The sequence below is a fragment of the Malus sylvestris genome, chromosome 12 (assembly GCF_916048215.2).
Source record: "Malus sylvestris chromosome 12, drMalSylv7.2, whole genome shotgun sequence".
Taxonomy (NCBI): domain Eukaryota; kingdom Viridiplantae; phylum Streptophyta; class Magnoliopsida; order Rosales; family Rosaceae; genus Malus; species Malus sylvestris.
Window position 1 is genome coordinate 9,535,985 of NC_062271.1, and position 21,825 is coordinate 9,557,809.

A 21,825-nucleotide genomic window follows, 5' to 3' on the forward strand; every position below is an offset into this window, starting at 1 on the left:
TTTTTTATGTAAATAACAATGTACGTACAAAAACAAATTTTAAAAAGAAAGTTGGAAAAAAAACTACGAAAAAAATGAGGCATAATCTATGGGCAAGTCATTCGGAGGTGCTTGGTAATTTTGCTGCTGGACGGGGTGGGGTTGAGGACGAGGTTGGAGGTCGATGGGTCTGATAGCTGTGTATGCTCGGAGTGAAGGGGCTTTCACGGCGATGGTGCCAAAAAATCGGGGAGACGGATCTCGGAGGAACTGAGGACTTGTAAAATCAATGACATTTGAGTCTTGTATGATGCAAGGTCATTCATCAAGCCAGCGACTTCCTGCGTCAAAGCCGTAACCTTGCCCTTCGACTGCGAGGATGAAGAGGCTCCACTCTCCTGCCGCCTAGCATTTCCCATCCCCCAATAATATGTCCCTAGCCTCCGACCAAAAGTCTGGTCCAACGTCTCTGTAAGGATGTGAAACCTCGCATCCTTAGGGGGATGCACAAACTCGATCGGCGTGTCCAGTAGAAGCTAGGAGGCGGACTCCTGAAATAATTAGTAATAGCAAACAATTTGAAATAATTAGTATAAGTCTTTAATGCATAAGAAATTACTTACATGAAGGGACTCGGTCAACTCATTCCTGGGCCGAACATAAATGTCAGCAAAGACGTCAATCTCCAAGAATTTTGAACCCTCATGAAATAGAAAAAGATAAGGAGAAGAGTTTTCTTCTCTCGATTGATCTTGTTCACCTTAGCCTTCTTGTGTTATACACAAAATAAACGTATTAGTTGCAATATTTAAAGAAAATAAAAAAAATTCATAATAAACAGTAGTAAAAATTTAAAAAGTAAAACGAAAGAAGTCCTAATTAAAAACGCACCACATAGCCCGACTCCTGAAAATGACCGCAGAGCCAAACCCAACTATCTTGTCGGTCCTCGAACTTGTTCGAGCAACCTTCCTCGAGAATGACCTGCGGATCATCAAACATCTCGAAATACTGGTGCAGATCACTTTTCCACTGCTTGTAGCGTTTGGAGAAGAGCCGATTGAGGTACGCCAACATGTCATCATTGATGTCATCGAAATTGTAGTTTGTCTGCAGTGTAACAAATATTACGAAAGTATTAGTAATAAAAGACATTAATAAACATAAATATATAAATTTTACATGCAAAGCATTAAAAAGGCGAAGATACTTACCCATAAATGATTGCGCACCGTGTTATTTGCCTCCTCCGGCATCTTCCAAGACTTCCACCGCATAGGGCAATAGGTCGGCACAACGTGCCCAATGTCGTGGACCAATGCACTATGCTGCTCCGCAAGTGGTGCTGCCCAATGTCGCTCATCGTATCCGATTGTGATACGACCGTTGGTCACCTGGGTGACCTTCGCCGTCTTTAATTGCCGACAAGGTCCCCATATGTTTTTCTTGGCCACAAAGAAATGAAAAATTAACATTAACCCAAAACTAATAACAAGTCCTACTAAAATTTCGGCATAGCCTTCCTATAATTAAAACATTTCCCAAAACCCTGAAAATAACATAAACAATATATGTATCCAACACAATGATCACAACTGTGTAATAATAGGTTCGGAACGATGACAACAATAAACAATATATATATATATATATATATATATATATATATATATATAAAATAACTTTTTAATCCTTAAATGACATAACTTAACAAACTGAACTTAAAATAACAAAACTAAGTTAACATGGGAATGAAGGAGTAAATTAGGATGGTATACCTGGTTGTGTACCCGAGGCATCAGTTGTGGATCTCGATGGCGACATCTGCTGCCGAGTGCAGGGGCAACGATGAGCATGTCAGGCGCTAACAAGTAGCGCCATCGAAGAAGTCGAAGATGTCGGCGCCTGTGGGATTGGACGACCAACTGGGTCAACTGGATTCACCGGCCTATGGTCCATCTCTGCTGGAGCAGTGGCAACAGTAGTAGGTGTAGTCGTCGGACGAGGTGTGACATCTACAAAATTGGAAATAAATTTGTTAGATTACAAAGATTTAAATTATCGTACACATACATAATAATTTCTACTTAAATTAAAAAACCCTATTTCTAAACCCAATTCAAGTTTGGCAGAAACAAAACTTAAAACTGCATCTACTATACACAAACTAATCAAATGGTAGCTAAGACACTATAGAAACTTATGAAGATAGACTTCTTATCTTCAATTGTTAAGGCTTTGTCCTTAGAACTTACATAGTTCCATATAATTAACCTTTCAAAGTAGACAAGCGTTAACCCCCCACAACTCAATGAAACTGATTAAGCAAGGCACAATTTGAATAGGCATTAAACCATTTTTTACTGACCGCCAAAAATTTTCAGAAAGTATATTCTGAATTAATTAGTGTAATGTCAGAAAATAAAATGTATATATGCAGGTATCTATATTGATGGGACTCAAAATAAATATTGATAATTAACTAATTTACCTGAGTGAGAACAAAACTAGGAGAATTTAATTAGTGCAATGTCAGAAAAAAGTTCTATAGTTTGCACCAGGAGAATCTAAAGTTATCGTTGCAGCGCATGCTCCTTCAGCCTTATTTTAATGCCCGTTCTCTTAAGGACTAGGATTATCTTCCCTCTTCTTTCCATCCCTTTCCATCCCTTTCCATTCCTTTCTCTCACATTCTCTATTTTGTCTTTTTCTTTCTATAAAAAATTAATATAAGATGTTGACATAGTTTAACCGTGACCGTTCAAATAGGAGAGGAAGGAAAGGGAGGGAAAAAAAGAAGGGAGGGAATCCTACTCCTACCCTTTAAGTCCTTGCTCGTTCATAATCCTAATTCCAGAACCTGAAGACTATTTATTGATTCCATCTGGCAGTTTAAGTATCTAATAATTCTTTAATTATATGTTTAGCACAGGTCAGAGCTGGTCCCAATTCTTGGTTAAAGATTGAATTTGTCATATCTATCTTATATTATCTCTATTATATTCGTTGATAGGAAATAATATTCATTGGATAAATTTGAACAGTACATTAAAGACGTTGACAAGTAAAAGATACCAAATGTAAAAGTAATAATCTCAAAAGTAAAACTTAAGGAGGAACAAAACCACATAAGTGTAAGTATTAGCTCACTTCACCAAATTAAAGCATAATCCTAAACCAAACTCATGCAACCCAAAATACTCGAAACTGTAAATTAGTGTCCAAAAATCCACAAATTGGTTCTCCCTTACTTGTTTCATCAATGTCTCTTCATATACGAGTTCCAAATAACAATAATGTTTTGGTTCTTATGATCAATAATCATGTATTTCATCTAGTACTAAGTCATTCAATCAAGAGGGAAAATAAACCCATACCGAGTTGATTTTTAAGTTGTGTAATTAGTGTTAACTAGTATAAGGCTACCAACCATTTCTTCTTACAAGTTCACTTGAATTGAACAAGTAAACTCAGACCGTTCACTACAATTTCATACATCAAAATGCACACCCAAATGGGATAACAATCCAAATTCAAATTCTATCAGTCACAAACAAGGTGAATAATCACCAGTATTAATTATAAACAAATTATAATTGGTTTGTGCACTAATTTAATTAGTTTCTCCGATACAATTTCCATTAAAAGTGAAGAAAAAAAAATCATAATTCCACCCAAAAAAAAACAAATTGCAACTGTTAAAACAAGAGGAACATTGCCAGATTTTTCAGCTCCTGCCAGTACATGTTTGAGCACAGACTCCAAAGTACTAACGTCATAAGGAACATTGCATGTGTTGTTCAATCTAACCCCCAGTGAAGCACCCTAAATCTATCCCCCAATTTAAGAAAACCTAATCTAACTTCACTACCCAAAATCGTTCCCCTAATGTAAGACCTAAATCTAACCCCAATTAAGAATCCTAAAAACTCTAATTTAAGAACCTAATGGCGCGTTTACTAATCCGTAATCAAATTGAGAGGAATCGGATTGAGGAGGAATTTGATTGAGGAGGAATTGAAATGAGGTGGAATCAGAATCAAATTCTTATTGAAATTGTTTACTAAAACTGTCTGGAATCGGAATACAATTCCATAAAGCTGTTTACTAATTCAGCAGAATCGGAATATAAACCAGTATGGTTACTAAAATGCCCTTGTCCCAAATCAAATATTTTATATACTTTTTTTTAATAAAATTTGATATAGTATATAATAGTAACAAACTGATTCTGCATTGAGTAACAAACTGATTCTCCATGAAGTAACAAACTGATTCTGCATGAAGTAACAAATTGATTCTGCATTGAGTAACAAACTGATTCTGCATGAAGTAACAAACTGATTCTGCATGAAGTAACAACTTGATTCTGCATTGAGTAACAAACTGATTCTGCATGAGTAACAAACTGATTCTGCATGAAGTAACAAACTGATTCTGCATTGAGTAACAAAATGATTCTGCATGTATTTACAGAGTTACTTTAGATCGATTGAATTTACTCTAGGTCGACTGAATTAATCAACTAACCGTTCCAGAACGTTAGATATGGTAGCGTGAAAATGGAAATAATACTCTAGGGTTAAAAGGATAATCTTGGAAATAATGAAAGTAGGTGAGGGCATAAAGGGAAAAAAGTTAGCATTTTGATTCCCCAAGCCATCCGGAATCCAAATACCTCCTTTATCTTAGGAATCCAAATCAGCCAAATATTGGAATTGGATTCCAAAATTTGTGTGGGACCCACTAAATTTTGATTCCTCCAGATTTAGTAAACACCGGAGTATACCGTAATCGGAATTCAATTCCGTTTCTTGATTCCGATTACCCTTACGTAAACGCGCCATAAATGTAACCCCCAATTTACGAACCCTAAATCTAACCCCATTGCCCTAATTCTACCCAATTTGAAAAAAAAAACCCCTTAATCTATAAACCCTAATTAACATGGTAAATAAAGAAAATTGAAAAAAAAATGAAGAGGAAATTACCTCTTGGGGACGAACACGCAACGACCGAACAGAAGGACGGAGAGATGAGGTGAGCGATGGAGAGAGGGAGGGAGAGACGAGGTGAGTGACGGAGAGTGGTAGCGAGAGGGTCTGAGGGAAAAAGAACTAAGGGTGAGAGAAGGGCTGCAATGGCCTTGGGAGAGAAAGAGGAAGGAGAGAGAGGGTATTGCGCGGGGAAAAAAAGGAAGAAGAGAGAAGTGAGAGGAGGAAGACAACACACGAGATTAAAAACATAGAATCTTGCGTGATGGATGCTTTGTCGCGCAAGGTTAAAAAATTCGTCGCACAAGTTTTTTAAAATTTTCGTGATGAAATCTATGTCTTCGTCGCGCAAGTGTCTGAAAATTCAATCTACCCGCGTACAATTAAAATGCTTTCGCGACCAAAAATTGTTATGCGCCGCGCAATTATGTTTAAAAATGGTTTTTTTTTTTTTAGAATTTTCATTACAATTTATTATAAAATACTAATAAAACAAATTTATTTACAAATTAATTAACATATAAAATGGCAATCATTCATACTATTTTTTCCAGCCCTATATATAATGCATTAACCATTTAATGTGTTTTACAACAAAAGTTACAAATAAATTGCATTAATCTTCATTCGAACTATAATAACTTTCACTTTCGTCGCTATCATCATTTTCAGTGTCCCATTCCTCATCATCAATAGGTACGTCGCCATCGTCGTTTGTGCGCACTGGACCATTGTATCGCGGAAGATTGTTGAGGTTAATTGTGATTGATTGAATCGGTATTTCGATTGAAGATACTCATTCTATCTGAAATGGTTCTTGATTAAGATTAGTATCTCGGAGTGTTTCCGCACCAATTTCCATCGAAGATTCTAGACGTTGGTCAGCAAAATTGTCGATGTCATCGTCAGTAGAGTCTTGTTCTAGTATAGCATACACATTCCTATGATCCATTTTTTGAACAACTTTCCAACCCGTCCCGACTTTAGGGTCATCTAGATACACTTTGTTTTGCCATGTTTGCTAAGATGTAAGGGTTATCATCGTACCAAGTTTTGGTAGTGTTCACTGATAGTAATCCATGATATTTTTCACACTTCCCTGCCTATTTGGGTTTGTATCAAACCATCAACACTTAAATAGGATCACTTGGCACGGGTCTTTGTAAAGCAATTGCATGACACTTGTTAGTTTACCATAGAATTCAATGTTTGTACTTTTGCCTCCACCTGGGACATGAACACCATTGTTTTGCGTACACAACTTGTCATCTCATGCAGCCGCTAAGAACTTGACGTTGTTGACATGGCAACCCGAGAACAATTCAACGCGAATCGGTCCGAACGTCAAGTTATATAACTCTTCACTATATGCTGAGGAATTAGATGCTTTCAATTGATTCACCTAATATTATACAAACAATTAAATTTGTTAGTTTGATGAAAATAATTGGTACAATATATGTCTGATACAAAACACTTCAAACTTACATATTCGAGAAACCATCACGGAAACAATTCACTGTGTTTCTTGGCATACAAATGTGAAGGATGTGCCTGCTTCATCATATCTTCATGCTTTTCTAGGTATGCCAATGCCTCATCAAAATTGTTGAGTATGAACAAATGTGCTATCTCCATGTCCTTCTTGGAAAATGACACGCCGCATATCGGATCTTTGAATGGTTGAGCGGTTTGGGCAAAAATTGAAAGTTTCTCCTTTCTCACACCCCTGTCATTATTGCGAGGAGGATGATTGAAAGTTGTCTCAACATCCTTTAAATACATTCCACAAAATGTAAGCGCCTCATATGCTACCCAAGCTTGTATAATTGATCCTTCAGGCTTCACTTTGTTTCATACACTTTTCTTCAAGTCTCCGAGAAGCCTGCCAAAATAAAACGATACGATACAAATTTTACTAATCATAAGATATTGATGAGGAATATATACCTTTCTATTGGATACACCTATCGAAAGTTGACTGGTCCAGCAAGCAATGCCTTATTCGGTAAGTGAACCATCACGTGGATCATACTTGTGAAGAAAGTTTGAGGAAATATTATCTCAAACTTGCATAGAACTTGCACAATATCATGGCGCAACTGATTAATGTCCGTCTGTCTCAACAATCTTGACGTCAATTGTGCAAAAAAAATAAAAATAAATTGGACAACAACATGATTGGTTTCACTGCATCGGCTGGCAAGAAAGTTGAATACCAACAGGAAGTAGGCGTTACAGAACCACAGGGCATGCCATATAACCCCTATTGCTCTACTCGAAAACCATTGCTCTACCCCAGAAACCATTGCAAGCATGAATTTTTTCATAACCCAATCCGAAACCATTCAACACCTTTTGAGCGTTTCTATGGTCTTTCAGCAAACAATTATCCTTTAGTAGCATTCTCTTGAAAACCCCTAAAAAGTAATCAAAACACTGGTTTGACTTACGATACTTTATTTTCCTGTGCATTAGTTCCACAATAGCTGTGAGAACGAAAAATCCCTCACACCTTGGGTATAACTCTTGGTTGGCATTTTTTAATAATTTTTCATATTCTTGGAATTCTCCCCTGTCCATTGTTGTAGAAACGTCATCTTTCACTTCCTAATTGGTATTTGTTGACGCAAATGGAAAATCATCATTTAAGATTTCCATGACTTGTTCATTAGGATCCATATTAGGATCAACATTGCCCACTCTTGTCACATAATATTATAGGTCTCTACCATTCCATTCCTTACTAAATGAAATCGAATATTTTCAATAGTTTCCCTTAACGTGTTGTTACGCTTCCTACAAGGACACTAGATTCTAGTTGCACCCGGGTTGTGTGTGCGTGCAAAGTCAATAAAATCCTCGATTCCGTTCAAGTATTCGTTGGCGCCTAGTCGGGTTATGCATCCACATTGTATCCATCATTCTTTGAACCACAATAACAGTACAACAATCACAACAACTTCTACATGATCTTGTCACCTTCTGTCTCCGGTAAGGGCCCTATCTCATTCAGGTATGCAAAATTATGTCACGTAATTTATGGCTACTTCGAATTAGATTTCGACGTGGAGAAATTTCATCAACATCTCGAAACAGTTCTTAAAGTGCACGACATAGATATGAAATATCTATGTGCCACCCGAAGAATGTACAAAGATGACACCGAAATCCCCACGACCCAAAATCTAATCCTTTAACTGTAAACTACGCGATATAACTTTGCATTCCCAAACTATCCAAATAATGGGACAATTCACAAATCAATTGGACCTTAGTTATACTTTCACATCCATGCGCGACATCCAACTAATCCTCAAATAGAAAACTAAGTTTTACTAAAAAAAACAAGTACAAAGTTAAGTACAATTAACTGTGTACATCACAACACATATTTCTACGTCACGTACAAATTTGTACATATACAATTCAACATTATAAATAATTATAACATAATTTGTTTTGTAATAAATATAATTTAACAACTTAATATAAACATAACACCATAATTTCAATATAATTTAACTAATTCATATTTTTTAAAAATAAAATGAAGAAAATACCTTCTAAATCGTTATCCACCGAGCGCTAGTCACACACAATATCCCTATACACAACGAATTTTACAATTTTAGTATGAATTGACATTGATAATTTTAAATGAAAATAACAAAAAACCCTTACCAAACACAACGAAATAGCTTGATCAGCCTAGAGATTTAGATGGACGAAGTTTTAGAGGAAGAAATTGAGAGAAATTGGGACTGACGGATCTTGAATTGAAGAAAAACGAAGGGAAATAATTGCAAAGGAGAAATATGCAGAAAACTGCAGTTTTCTACCTCTGCAACTAAAGTCACGTTATAAAGATTACTTTTGGAAGAATCACTTTGCGCTACGAACATAGAATTCGTCTCGCAAGTTTTTTTTGCCTGACAAAATATGATTTCATCGCGCAAGTGTCATTTTTTTTTGTTGCAAAATTCTCTTTTTCGTTTTCTTTATAATTTAATAATGTAATCTATTTGCGCGACGAACACTATATTTGTGGCACAAGTTGCATTATTTTAGTTAATTTTATTTTATTTTTCCCGTTTTCTTTCTTACTAATGTAATTTTTTAATCCAATTAAAATTATCAAACCAAATTATATATTACCAAAATATTTATTAAAACTTATTTATTAACTAAAATATATATTATAACTAATGTAAACTTTAAGCCTTCCATGCATGTAACATAAATTTAAAAAATAAAGTCCAACATAACGTTCAAATAAATCTTATTTCATAAATAAATAAAAAATCAAATTAGGTTCACTCTTCCTCTGGGTCATCAGCAGGGGCCTCGGCAGCGAAATTGCTTCTTGAAAAGGTCGTCGACATATTTCCACTGCTTCTCATCGGTTTCATCAACATCCCAAACAACATGTAATGGCAATACAATTCAATTAAATATCGCAAAAATATTATTTTTAAACAAAAACAATTACACATTCTTTAGTATAAACTTACCGATAACTCCTGAACCATGGAGTTCTTCAAGTCCATATGCATCATTTTCTAAGAGTTAAACTCGATAGAACACATCTCCCGCACCAATCCCCCTACATGCTTCAGCCAAACTTTTGTCATCAAACGAGGGCAAACGCTTACTTCGGTTAATGACACCACAACTTTCTTCATTTTTTCCTACCACAAAAATTTAAAACGTAATAGCCTATTAAAACAATAATTTCAACCATATCAAATGTAAAACAATTAACTCAATAATATTTTTTTTTACCTTTCCCTTCACGAGAGCCTTCTCCCTCCCAACCCTTCGTTGAATTTGAAACTGAATCGGCCATAGTTTGATATAAAACCTTCGCAAAATAGGGTTATGAAACTGTGTTTATATAAAACTCGACACACTTTGCGCGACGAACCCTTAGTCGCGCAAAGTTATTATAACTGCGTGCTTTAATGGGAGCATTTAATGCGTGATTGACCAGTCTGACCGTGTTCAGAACACTTTGCGTGATGAACAATAATAGTCAACGCGCTAAGTCCTCTTGTGCGACAAAACTCTTCGTCGCGCAAAGGTTTTTTTTTATATTTATTCCGATGTTTGCATGACGTAAGTATGTTTCCGTCGCACAAAATAATTAAAACCTTAAATAATTACAAACAAATATTCAGTTATAGTATTTATTCTACAAATAATTAAAACCTTAAATAAATTGAATTAATCCATTCAATTATTTAAAAAACCAAACAAGAATTAAAGCCTAATTAAATCCAAATACATAACCTATAAAAAAACCTAAATTTAAATATTGCCCTCATAAACTTAAATTTAAAACTCTTGTTTTGATGGTCCTCCCTTCCGCTCCACGTCATAACACCACCACTTGTAACCTGCCTTCAACGCCTCCTCCATCAACTTCATCAACTCTTCGTTCATATCATCATCAATAGTATACTTACACTGTTACACATATATGCATATAATTAATTCCAACATATAACAAAAAAATTCACAAAATTATTTATTTATTTATCCATCAACAGTATACTTACTAATAATTGATCCATCATTGCCTTCTTCACATTATCGGGCACATATTTCCAAGAACACCACTCAGCAGTAGGACAATTATTCTGCATGGCTACACCAATCACATGCGCGAACTCCACATGTTGCCTCATATCAAATGAGTTGGTGGGCACGCTCTGATCCCAGTTGTTATCCTCCATTCCAACATAAACAGAATTGTGAAGAATAATGAGAGCTGAAGTGTATATTTATAGGAAGGTTAGGACCTTTGCGCGACGAAGGCTTTGCCGTGCAAACATCTGCACTAAATGCAATATTGATTCCTTTGATTCACATGCACTGAATGGCTTGAGGAAAAACTGACAGTAACTTGCGCGACGAAGCCTTCGTTGCGCAAAGCTTCCCCCTTCATCGTGCATGTTTTTTGCGTCAAAAAAATTACCCACATTTTTTTCTTACTGACTTTGCGCGACGAATATACTGTTTTCGTCATGCAAAGTTTTTCATTGCGCAAAGTTAAATTTTCTTGCACAACGAAGTTCCTGTTTGTTGCGCAAAACCCTCTTGCGCGATGATTTTTTCTTTGTCGCGCAAATAGTTTTTCCTACTAGTGTAATAACTCTCACTTAGTGGAGGAATGCCCACTAGACCTTGTAATAAACGGAGGCTAGAGATTGTCTTTCAAGATTTCAGTGACAGTAAATAATTTAAATTTTATTTTGTGTAAAAAACAAACCAGCTAACTTTTAATAACGATCTGTGTGTGGCAATGAAATTTCCAATTGATTAAGAAACTGCAGTACATCAATTTACTAAACTCAATAAATATTTGAGCTTCTCATACAATGCCACCCTCTTATTTGCTTGGAAGGGGAGTCATTCCCATACTTTTTTCTTTTCAATCTTTTTGGTTTTGGTCGCACTAGTCTTTTTGTTTCTGGCAATCCAACTCTTGGTATGTAAAATTCCATAAAAAATTGCAATCTTTTCTAAAATGATAACCATAAATTCCCACGAAGTAATAGATGAACCATAACAGAAAACAGAAGAAACAAAACTTTTATGCGGCTATTAATTCCTTCTGCGTAGTATAGTCCATGAGATTGTAGTCTAGTTATAAAAACATAGTATGTGTCTATATGTAATAACTAGATGTTCTTCTTTTCATTTTTTTCTTTTTTTTTTTTTTTTAAAATTTGAAGTAGGAGAGGAGTAGGCCAGATTAGCTAATAGTTGATGAAGGGTGCAAAGCACCCACCCTCCCCGGAGAGCGGGGACCAAGACTTCCCGTAGCCCCCAAACCCACCCCTCTCTCTTCAGGTGATGACTGGATATTTTATTTTTTAAATACATGTTCTTTTGTCACTGTCGCATAGTAAGAACAACCCTACAAAAGTTGTTCTCCTTTATCCATGAATAAATGCGCGTAAATGAAATTCAATGGGTGATTGTAACAATAACTACTACGGAAAGGAGAAAATTCCAATTCGGACATGTAATTATCAATCAGATTCACATAACCATATATTATTTGTGTTCGAGGATTCTAACTATTGAAGAAACTAACGTGTGCTTAGCTCAAGAGAGAGAAACGATGTCTTTAGGTCACTCATCTCAGTTTGCACTCTAGCAACTTTCTTGTGGGAATCAAAACATCTCGTCTCCCACAAGAAAATAGGGAAAGTGGAAACATATATAGATAGAGAATGTAAGAAATGTTGGAAATTATATATTGTAATATAAATGGGAATTGTTATTGCCACTCTAAAATTCTCATTCTACACTCCAAACTTTCTATATTTAGAAAGAAAAATACACTTGTGAGGAGTGTAGAATGAGATTTGTAGAGTGCCAATAACACTTCCCTATAAAATATTGTAATACATAATTTTAATAATTGAATGAAAAATAGTGTTAACCATATTTCTTAGAAAGGTTATGTTATTTAGGTGCATTCCCTTGTCAAATGATGTATACTTATAAATGAAAAGTTACATCTCTTTAATAAGAAGTACTTGGGTGCTATATAAACTCATGAAGCCATCATCATTAATATACAAAATTAGAGTTAATTTTTACTCTTGAGAAATAGGGTTTCCCCACTCTATTTCTTTCATTATTCGTTTGTCAAATTTCGAGTCATGTCTTAGTACGGAATATATAAAGTTCGCCAGAGTCCGAATATTGAAGTGCTTTGACTTCGGTTTATAGATTGTTGAATCTTGGGACACGGACGCCTACCACACTACAAGCACAAGAGTAGGGGCGAAATTCTGTCTTTAGGACGTTGCATTTATGCAAGCCTCAATCTCCAAGTTTGTCAGTTTTTCTAACTTTCTCTCTAGTTGTTTATATTAATCTCATATCTAATTGATGTTGTTCTTTATGATTATTATCATTGGAATTATATTGTTATTTGTCATATTAAGAAAAATGGAATCATAATTTGTTAATTGAATGTGACAATCAAGATGTCATGTGTAATTGTTTAAGGTATGACAAGTTAGATGCCTACTTACAAATACCTTAAATATGGGGGAAGTCTACTTCCTCATATTAGCAAATTATTGTGTAAGTCCTAACATTTGTTTCGAGGACTTAACATTGGAAAACAACTACTCTCATATGAATTAAAATTTCAAAAGATGGGTTGTGCACACTATTAAAGATAATCAACCTAGTAGTGGATTCAATTAATAAAGGTTAGACTAGAGAGTAAGTTGATCATCGAGGAGAATGAGGCTAAAGCCAACATAACTAATGAATTAGCCAGACGGTGCTAAATTTTCTAAAGCTCTCATGAATTCGGGATTTGTTCAGGATCAAAATGAAGACAACCGTATGAACCGTAATATATTAGGATTAGTGATGTATGTTGCTTATAGTCTCAGTTTACTGTTGCGGTGAACAGTTCAAGATCTTCCGCATCCATTACATCACCAAGTAAACCCGATAAGTATTCATTAGGGTAGGTTCAAGTCCAAAAGGCACCTCTCACGATGTATCTCTTTGTCTGCCTGTACTCTCAAATTCTTTCTAATTTTTCTTTCATGTGGGGGATTGTTGGAAATTATATATTATAATATAAAATATTGTAATACATAATTTTAATAATTGAATGAAAAATAGTGTTAACCATATTTCTTAGAAATGTTATGTTATTTATGTGCATTCCATTGTCAAATGATGTATACTTATAGATGAAAAGTTACATCTCTTGAAGAAGAAGTACTTGGGTGCTATATAAACTCATGAAACCATCGTCATTAATATACAAAATTAGAGTTAATTTTTACTCTTGAGAAATAGGGTTTCCCCACTCTATTTCTCTCATTATTCGTTTGTCAAATTCCGAGTTGTGTTTTGAGAGTACGGAATATATAAAGTTCGCCAGAGTCCGAATATTGAAGTGCTTCGACTTCGGATAATTATAGATTGTTGAATCCTGGAAGACAGACGCCTACCGAACTCCAAGCATAAGAGTAAGGGCGAAATTCTGTCTTTAGGACATTGCATTTATGCAAGCCTCAATCTCCAAGTTTGTCAGTTTTTCTAACTTTCTCTCTAGTTGTTTATATTAATCTCATATATAATTGATGTTGTGAATTTCTTTATGATTATTATCATAGGAATTATATTGTTATTTTTCATATTATCTAATATTACTCCAACTAGAAATAGTAAGGGAAAGCATGCGAGGAAAAGGTAAAAAAAGGAAATTTTCTGAGTCACATGTTTCCAAAAATAGGTGATAGTGGAAGTACTCAAAACCATCACTTTCCTATTCTCAGTAGGATAATGACAAATAGTTCCTAACATTACAAGAAAAACATCATTTCCAGACTAAATCATTTTGTCGGGCCAGAGTAACTTCTCGTCGCTTAAGATTTTACTCAATGGAATTTTGTCGCTCAAAAATCACCGCGTAAAGCAGGTCAGGCAAACTTTTGCCAGACGAATTTATAATTTTTGTTGGGCAAAATATGTTTGCCTAACGAAATTGTGTTGTCAACAAAAGCATGTTGACCACGTTTGCCCGACGACAGTAATATTTTGTCCGATGAAACTATTCGATTGGCAAACACTTTAAATTTAAAAAAATATTTTGCCCAACGAAAAGGTTTGTCTGGCAAAATTTGTTTTTTTTTAAAATAAATTTTTTATTTAGTTAATTTAAAAAACAAATTGTGCAGCTGATTCTAATTTCTAGCCTCCTTTATTCTAGCTTGAGCATCTGCCTCGGCAACCCTGACCTTGTCCTCTGGTCTCACAACAGCTGATTCTAATATCACAACGCACTCTCAAGCTTTCGCAACCTCAGAGCGCCATATGTGTGCCTCTTGGAGAGTAGAATCTCTCGGCCTAGTCAATTGTTCTCTTTCTTTCCTCAAGGTTTGCAACCTTTTCTTTAGAATAGAACAAATAAAAAAGTTCTCTCAAGCAAACATCAGCTTCTCTTTTTCCACATTAAGAATATGTAGTAATGGAAGGGGAAAAGAAAACAGATCGATCCTGTTTGGATCAAAACTTGAACTTTGGGCTCAAGAAAGGAGCTGGCCCGAAAGGAGGCCCAAAGGGAAGATAGCCGAAGCCCAGTCGAAGCTCAGAAGGCAGAAAGGGCCTTTTCTGACTTGGTGCAGCTCATGAAGACCACTTGCTTACCTACCCAAAGGCCAAGTGGTATAGACTGATCAGCTACACAGCCCATAAAGTACTTTATGATGGCAGTACATGTAAAAAAGCCTATTAGTCATCACCCTCAAACCGCATTCGGGCAAGGCCGCTGCTACAGGAAGCCAAGCCAAGTTGTCTATATAAGAAGAAGGAGAAACCAGGAATAAGGACACTCAATCAAACAAACAAAAGCACAAACTCTGCTCAAAGCCAGATTTGCCTTCAAAACAAAGCTGTAGCCAGCCTTCATCCCTTTCGGGACAACCCTCTCTTCAACCCTTGTAATAGCTCTGCTACCTTGTTCAACCTTGCTGTAGTATCGATTCATCTTTTGTAATCTCTCTCCCTCTATCCCTCTAAGCTTTCAGACCTTTGACAAAACTACAAAGATAGGAACCTGCAAGACGAGCAACCTTACCCGATAAAGTTTAACCTTGCCCGACCTTCTTTGCTTTGTTTTTGTCTTTTCAATATGTTGTATACTTCCAGTTATATGCAAGTTATTTCTAGCAATATGACTATTAAAAGGCTTTCTCAGTACTTGAATCCGATTTGAATATATCGTCAGTGTTCAAACCAGATCCAAGTCCTAAGCCCTCGGGCATGTAAATCTGATCAGTTAAAAGTCCTTGGCCTCAAGGCATAAAAAAGAACCTTATGTGGACTTAACCCATCCACGACGGTGCTTGATAAACGAGAAGTCCGAAGTTACTTGGGGCGCAAGTAATCAACCTACCCTCTAGTTTTCTTTCTATTATATCATGATTACCATAGAACGCCTGAACGTGGAATGGATTATAATGGAAAGCCTCAAGGCCTACACCTAAGGCCCCACAAAGGCATCTATTTGGATTCATTCCGTTCTGTGATCTAAAGAGTCGAAGTATATGAATGAACTCTGATGGGAAGCCTCAAGGCCTACACCTAAGGCCCCACGAAGGCACCTATTTGGGTTCATTCTACTTCTTGGACTCGGGTAATCAGAAGTATAATAGTTAGAAAACTCCGGCAATCACGAGAACGAATATGATGTGTTCGAGCACCGGTTTAGTTATTGATGGGAAGCCTCAAGGCCTACACCTAAGGCCCCACAAAGGCACCTGTTATAACTAACACAGTTTCTTGGATACATACATACATGCAATTAAAACGCGACATCTATTTTACATCTGCCATGCTAAGATGGCAGTGGCACGCCTGAGCACCTAAATGTTAACCTTGATGGGAAGCCTCAAGGCCTACACCTAAGGCCCCACAAAGGCGCCTCTCAAAGTTAACGCTGTCCTTCTCTTTCAGCCTTGCCGACGAGCCTTGCCCGACTAGCCTTGCCCGAAGAGTCTTGCCCGACGAGACTTGCCCGGCGAGACTTGCCCGACAACGCCCGATAGTGAAGCAGAAGCCCGATAGCAGCCCTCAACCGGCGCCAACCTTCAGGGGAGTTGTGTGCTCGTCGGCCAGGAAACATCCCCGACGGAAATTCCGGACGCGAACATAGTTTTGGCAGGCCCGGTGGGATACCTTCTGATCAGAAGATATATGTCAAAATGCCAGAAGGTTTACAAACCACGTGACTACAAATGTTGCAAAGGTTGGAGAAAGCTTCCACAGGCTTCAGAAAAGAAACAGACCTGGTTCCTCCCGAGGGAAAGAGACTTAAAACCAGCCCGCCTGAAGAGTTGGTGGTAGACAAACCTGCAGTTCCCTTTTCAGAAGTCCTTGTAAATATGATCAATATGACATGGGCTGAGAAGGGAAAAGAGAGAATTACAAGGGAACCAGAAGAGAAGAGATTGGCTGAAAAACCTACAGGAGGGGTGATTAAAACACCCGAATATCCAAAAGCAGCCATAATCAAGGGGATGGTTATGTGCAGTAAGTGCCAATGCGAGTGTGAGCTCGAAATTCCCCCGACTGGAGTCCTCATTGACCGTGAACTAATCAGGAGAAAGGAAGAAGACGTCAGAAGAGAAGCCCGCGAAAAGAGTAAGCAGGCAACAAAAAAGGACACTTCTCGAAGCGTTTTTCAATGACTAGGAGGTGATTCCCAACCCAAAGCTTTGTCAGAAGTATTTCGAAACCATGAAGTTTCTGAAGAAGCAGAAGATATAGAGGCCAAAATACAAAGGGGTACATATCATCCTCAATACGGCCAGATGGGGGGGGGAAATCAAGAGGATTGATGGCATGACCAATCCTGTTAGAAAAGAGCATCCTGCCCACCTCGGGTGAAAATGGTACGTAGTCGGGAAGAACGGACAGCCTACCAAACCAATGGGGGCCTCTATGGTCAGGAGGGTTCAAAGACAGCACAAAGCCTACATGAATGCCCTGAAGACCCCCACAACATCCGAATCCTCCAAAAATCACAAGTTGGAAAAAACAGCATCTGGGGGAAGTAGTCAGCTTCGTTGGAGAAGTAAGAAAGAGGTGGAAAAGGCCAACAGCAAAACAGAAGGCGATGAGGATCACGTGCCACATAGCCAACATCCTGGGAAGTACAGGATCTTAAGGAGAGCTCAAGAAGATCTAATCATGGTACCAACCCCTAGATGGAAGCCAGAGCCTATTTGCTTTGGAACTATTTCATCTGAAAAGAGACTTCCTTCTCTGCCATTGGTAGATCCTTTTGGTGAAGTTCCAAAACAAACACTGTATGCGGACTTGAACCAACAGCAACAGGAGGGGGCACCAAAACCATTACTTCCAGTTGATGCGATGGCCTGGTTGGATGAATTTATGGACCAGATTGGGGGCAATAAAGAAGATCCGCCCGAGCCTAGTAATTTCCATATCAACATGACATATGTGTTGTCCGCCACGTTTGGTGCCAGACCTGATCAACCCGCTACTATGGAGGGTGATTACTTGACAACTGAGCCAATGATGGCACATGTCAATGTAGAGGTAGTCGAAGAAGAAAGCTCGGGCAAGGCTGAATCTTCAGAAGCATCCAAAGGCGGTCCTCTAAGGATTTACACAGATGAGATGGTGTTTAGCTGCCCGAACAGCTCGTTGGCCAATCATCTGAAACCCATATACGTTACAGCTCACCTAGAAGGTGTGCCCTTCAAAAGAATTCTAATTGATGGAAGAGCAGCTATTAACATGTTACCAGCCAAGCAGATGAAGAAAATGGGAAGAGGCACGGAAGATCTTATTCCCACAGACCTCACAGTCTCTAGCTTCTCAAACGCTATCACTAAGACTCATGGGATATTGCCTCTAGAAGTGGATCTGGGATCTAAAAAGATAATGCTGGCATTCTTTGTGGTGGACTGCACTTCCACTTATGGGGCCTTACTCGGAAGAGATTGGATCCACCAAGGCTTGGCCATACCCTCTACTCTTCATCAACAAGTGGCTGTTTATCATGAAGCAGGCATAGAAGGACCAGGCTTTTGGGAGATGGTAGAGGCCGAATCAAGGCCATTTCTTCCCACAGCCAATGTTGCGGAAGCAAGTTTCTACAACCCCAATGTAGGAATTTTGAAGTGTTCAGGAGCTGACGAGAACGGCCGCCCTACCAAGGTGACGGCCCAAAAGCTTTTGGAACAAGGAATGCTCCTTACTAGAGAAGAGTGGGATAGACCTTGTATCCTCCCAAATCCCCTACACCATCAATGACTGAACAAAAGAAGAGAGATCAGGTAATGGCAGTCAAATCCCTGATTAAAAGACTGTTGGTGTATGGGAAGGGAAGAAGGCAAGAAGGGAGCTCTTGGACAGGGAAGAACAGGAATGGCAGGTGGGAACTTCAACCAGCCAGCATGAAAGCAAGGAGGAATCTTGCAGAGAAGAACTGGATAGGGCCATTCAAATGGCCGAGTGCATATGTGATCTAGACGGGCCAGACGACTTGCCCGAGAGCCCGGAGCTGGTCGAATTTTTGTGTACAGAACCAGATAAGCCACCACCAGAAGTCCAGGATCCTCTGGAAGTTATTAATTTAGGAACAGAGGAGGATCCAAGACCAATACAGATCAGTGGTTTAATGGGGGTTGATGATCGGGCAAAGATTGTTTGTCTGCTGCAAGAATTCAAAGACTGTTTTGCTTGGCACTATACCGAGATGCCAGGGTTAGATCCAACCTTGGTGGAACATAGAATGCCCATCAAGCACCACGGAGGATGTCAAAGAAGATAGAAGAAAAGGTCAAAGAAGAGATTGAAAGGCTAGTGAAAGCTGGCTTTATCAGACCAGCCAAATATGTGGAGTGGTTGGCCAACATCGTACCCGTTTTAAAAGCTGTAACAAAAGCGGTACGATGTTGTGTGGATTATAGAAATATTAATGGCGCTACACCAAAAGATGAGTATCCCATGCCCATGGCCGATTTATCCATAGATGCAATAGAAAAACATAAAGTCCTATCTTTTATGGATGGGAATGCCGGGTATAATCAGATAAAGATGGCTCCAGAAGATATACATAAAACAGGTTTTAGGTGTCCCGGTCATGTGGGGGCATATGAATATCTGGTCATGCCATTCGGGCTCAAGAACGCTGGTGCAACTTACCAGAGGGCAATGAATGCCATCTTTCATGATCTAATTGGCCAGAGCATGGAGGTATACATCGATGACATAGTGGTAAAGTCCAAGACAGAAGAACATCATCTGGAAGATCTCAGACAGACATTAGCAAGGATGAGGATCCACAAATTGAAGATGAATCCAAAGAAGTGTGCGTTTGGAGTAAGAGCGGGCAACTTCTTGGGATTCCTGGTGCATCAAAGAGGGGTAGAAGTGGATAAGAACAAATCTCGGGCAATAATGGAGTCACCTTCACCTACCAACAAGGTGCAACTCCAGAGGTTACTAGGCAAAATTAACTTTTTGAGGAGATTCATTGCTAATTTAGCAGGCAAGATCCAGCCGCTGACTCCTTTACTAAGGTTGAAAGATAAAGAGAAGTTTGAATGGGGACCACCGCACCAACAGGCCTTTGACAGCATCAAGGCCTATTTAACTTCTCCACCAGTGTTGGTGCCACCTCAAAGGGGAAAACCCTTGAAGTTGTATATTTCTACCTCTGAAAAGTCAATCGGGAGCTTGCTAGCCCAAAATAATGAAGGCGGGAAGGAGCAGGCAGTGTACTACCTCAATAGAATTCTGACTGAGGTAGAAACAAGATATTCCCCGGTAGAGAGATTATGCTTGGCTTTATATTTCACTGCCAGTAAATTAAGGCATTACATGTTACCTTGTCACGTGCACATCATCGCCAAGGCAGATGTGATAAAGTACATGTTGTCAAAGCCAATGCTCACAGGAAGGATTGGGAAATGGATTCTAGCTTTATTGGAATTCAGTTTTCAGTACGTACCCCAAATGGCAGTCAAAGGTCAAGCAATTGCCGACTTCCTGACCGAGCATCAAGAACCTTCAAATGAGGTGATCAATATCCCGGGAAGCTTAGAGGTTACTAGCATTTGGATCCCGCCAAGAAAAGATATTTCGGGCAAAGAAGATTGGGTCTAGCAAGAGATAAGAAGAGTAGCTGGTCTCTGGATCACTCCTTGGAAGTTGTATTTCGATGGATCCCACACTCAGAAGGCTTCAGGAGCGGGAATTGTAATTGTAAACCCTCAGGGAGTTTATCATTATTATTCATTTCTCTTGGACTACCAAGGGAATACTAATAATCGGGCAAAGTATGAGGCCTTAATTATTGGTCTGGAAATCTTGATGGATCTGGGGGCAGTAGAGGTAGAGGTCTTTGGGGATTCAGAGTTGGTAATAAACCAGTTAAATGGAGTTCAAGTGCAGACATATTACCATGGCGGGGTATTACTTGGCAGCTACGCAATTATTGAATTTCTGGGATTCTGAGATATCGGTCAATCATGTTCCTAGGAAATCCAATTTAGCGGCCAACGAGATGGCACAACTAGCCTCAGGAGTGCCAATACAGGAGAGGAAATATGGGGTGGATGTCGAGATCCAAAGAAGAAACCTCCCTTCCATCTTAGAAAGGGGATTCAGTCTAGATATAATGGTGCTAGAGGCCGAGATAGAAGATTGGAGGTCACCTATTATTCATCATTTGAAGGATCCTTCCTCGCCTACAAGCAAGAAGGATAGACAGCAAGCAACCAAGTATGTCTTATGGGCGGAGAACTTGCTAAGGAAAACTCCAGATGGGTTACTGTTGAAATGTTTGGGCCAAGAAGAATCCATGAGGGTAATGGCCGAAGTACATGAAGGAGTATGTGGAACACATCAGGCTGGAACAAAGATGAGATGGTTGCTTAGGAGGTATGGTTATTTCTGGCCCAACATGGAAAAAGATTGTAAGTCTTATGCCCGAGGATGTGAAGAATGTCAGAGGCACGGACCTCTCCAGCATGTGCCCTCAGTGCCTTTAAATCCAGTGGTCAAGCCTTGGCCCTTCAGATGATGGGTAATGGACTTCATCGAGCAAATCTATCCAGCTTCTAGCAAAGGGCATACCTTCATAATTGTTGCAACGGATTACTTTACCAAGTGGGTGGAAGCATCAGCAGTAAAATCCATAACGTCAGCCACAGTCAAGAATTTTATCGAGACCAAGATCCTGCACAGATATGGGGTGCCCGAAACTATTGTGACAGATCGTGGACCATCTTTTATTTCAAAAGAAGTTGAGGAGTTTGCAAGT

The 21,825-nt window shown here is 38.4% G+C and overlaps 1 protein-coding gene across 1 annotated transcript; it reads right to left on the reverse strand.

The window, feature by feature from the left end:
* Nucleotides 1–62: 62 nt before the first annotated feature.
* On the reverse strand, nucleotides 63–5,681 carry LOC126592128 (uncharacterized). Its single transcript, XM_050257882.1, has 8 exons — nucleotides 5,616–5,681; nucleotides 4,971–5,081; nucleotides 4,206–4,371; nucleotides 1,849–1,994; nucleotides 1,194–1,424; nucleotides 871–1,089; nucleotides 603–745; nucleotides 63–515 (listed from the first exon to the last, which is right to left on the reverse strand). Exons 1-7 carry the CDS (start codon nucleotides 5,679–5,681, stop codon nucleotides 617–619), a joined length of 1,068 nt encoding a protein of 355 aa, XP_050113839.1. The 3' UTR covers nucleotides 63–515; nucleotides 603–616.
* Between the last annotated feature and the right edge of the window lie 16,144 nt (nucleotides 5,682–21,825).

Bases quoted from the DNA above. Each gene is read 5' to 3' on its own strand.
- LOC126592128 (XM_050257882.1), bottom strand. From the start codon at position 5,681: ATGGCGACGTACCTATTGATGATGAGGAATGGGACACTGAAAATGATG. The intron at 5,082-5,615 runs GTTATTATAGTT...TTTTTCCCTCAG, and splicing joins TGATAGCGACGAAAGTGAAA to ACCCTCTCGCTACCACTCTC. The intron at 1,090-1,193 runs GTAAGTATCTTC...GTTACACTGCAG, and splicing joins CGGTGCGCAATCATTTATGG to ACAAACTACAATTTCGATGA.